The 1,689-nt window shown below is 50.7% G+C and overlaps 1 protein-coding gene across 1 annotated transcript; it reads left to right on the forward strand.

Moving 5' to 3' along the window:
* Positions 1-307: 307 nt before the first annotated feature.
* LOC118970614 (olfactory receptor 2B11-like) lies at positions 308-1,264 on the forward strand. The gene has a single exon (XM_037008829.2). It carries the CDS (start codon positions 308-310, stop codon positions 1,262-1,264), a length of 957 nt encoding a protein of 318 aa, XP_036864724.1.
* The last annotated feature ends 425 nt before the right edge of the window (positions 1,265-1,689 follow it).

The following is a 1,689-nucleotide window of genomic DNA, read 5'->3' on the forward strand; positions in this document are numbered from 1 at the left end:
GCCTCTCTACCATCACCAAGACTATATAGTTAAAGCAGTTGTTTCTCAGCACAGGACAGACACAATAATTGAATTTCAGAAAGTTTTGATGGCATAGCCATGGTCACTGCAAGAGAGAGAACCAGACCCAGAAGCAACTGCTCCACACCTTGGTTCTGTGTGCCCACACCTCGTGTCTCCACAGAGGTAAAAGTGGAGGCTGGGAAATTTCCAGGTACAAGCATAAGGAAGGAAATTAATTGCTCTTCTCAGGTTTTCCTCACACTGTCTTTCCTGATTGATCACAGGGTCCAGAAAATACCTCAGCATGAGAAGTGACAATGAGAGCTTCTTCGGGGATACCCCAAACTATTTTATCCTTCTAGGTGTTTCTGACAGACGGTGGCTGGAGCTAACCCTATTTGGGGTCCTCCTGGTGTCCTATGTTCTGGCCATGTTGGGGAACATTTCCATCTTCTTGGTATCGAAGCTGGATCCCCTGCTGCAGAGCCCCATGTACATCTTCCTGAGCCACCTCTCCTTCCTGGACCTCTGCTACACCACCACCACGGTCCCGCAGGTGCTGGTCAACACAGGCAGCTCCAGGAAGACAATCAGCTACGGTGGCTGCACAGTGCAGTATGCGGTTTTCCACTGGCTGGGCTGCACCGAGTGTATCCTCTTGGCCGCCATGGCCCTGGACCGTTACGTGGCCATCTGTGAGCCCCTGCGGTATGCTGTTATCATGCACCGCACCCTCTGCCACCAGCTCGTGCTTGTGTCCTGGATCAGCGGCTTTGGAAACTCCCTCGTTCAGGTCATCCTGACTGTGCCATTGCCGTTCTGTGGGCGGCAGGTGTTAAACAACTTCTTCTGTGAGGTGCCGGCGATGATCAAGCTGTCGTGTGCTGACACCACTGTGAATGACGTCACACTGTCTGTGTTGGTGGCCTTCTTTTTGCTGGTACCCCTTGGTCTCATCCTCCTCTCCTATGGCTTCATTGCCTGTGCGGTGCTGAGGATCCCATCCTCCACTGGACGGCACAAAGCCTTCGGGACCTGTTCCTCTCATCTGGTGGTGGTATCCCTCTTCTACCTTCCTGCCATGTACATGTACCTGCAGCCCCCTTCCAGCTACTCCCAAGATGTGGCCAAGTTCATCTCTCTGTTCTATTCCATCGTCACCCCCATCCTCAATCCCTTCATCTACACCCTGAGGAATAAGGATATGAAAGGGGCATTGAGAAGACTCCTGGCAAGGATCTGGGGTCTTTACAGACAATGAAGTTCTAGTAGAGGGTTTCATAAATGTGGTAAATAAGACTTCAAGAAGGAAAACACTTCCCACATCCACACCAAGAAAACAAATATCAAAAATACAATCAAACCTGAAAATAACATTAATGCAGCAGAGCAGACCATGTCCACCCAGTGAAGAAGAAAAGTCCATGTTGAGAAGTGTAAAGCTGGAGAAACGTGACGAGTCAGTGTCCTTATCCCTTCACCATTCCAGTCTGCAACCAGGTGGGAGTGGGACAGAACAGGAAGTGGGTGAGTGCTCAGGAATCCAGCGTACGTGATGCTGAGATCTGCTCTGAGATTGTGTCCCCACATTAAATTGGCCTCTGGTGATTAATGGGGCCAGGCATTGAGGAGAGCTGGAGCACTCTGTGAGGCCAAGAGTCCTGTCCCTTGTTGAGCTCATGCATG

This window comes from Manis javanica, chromosome 14, assembly GCF_040802235.1.
Source record: "Manis javanica isolate MJ-LG chromosome 14, MJ_LKY, whole genome shotgun sequence".
NCBI lineage: Eukaryota > Metazoa > Chordata > Mammalia > Pholidota > Manidae > Manis > Manis javanica.

Excerpts from the sequence above, each read along its gene's own strand:
- LOC118970614 (XM_037008829.2), top strand. The coding sequence starts at position 308 with ATGAGAAGTGACAATGAGAGCTTCTTCGGGGATACCCCAAACTATTTT.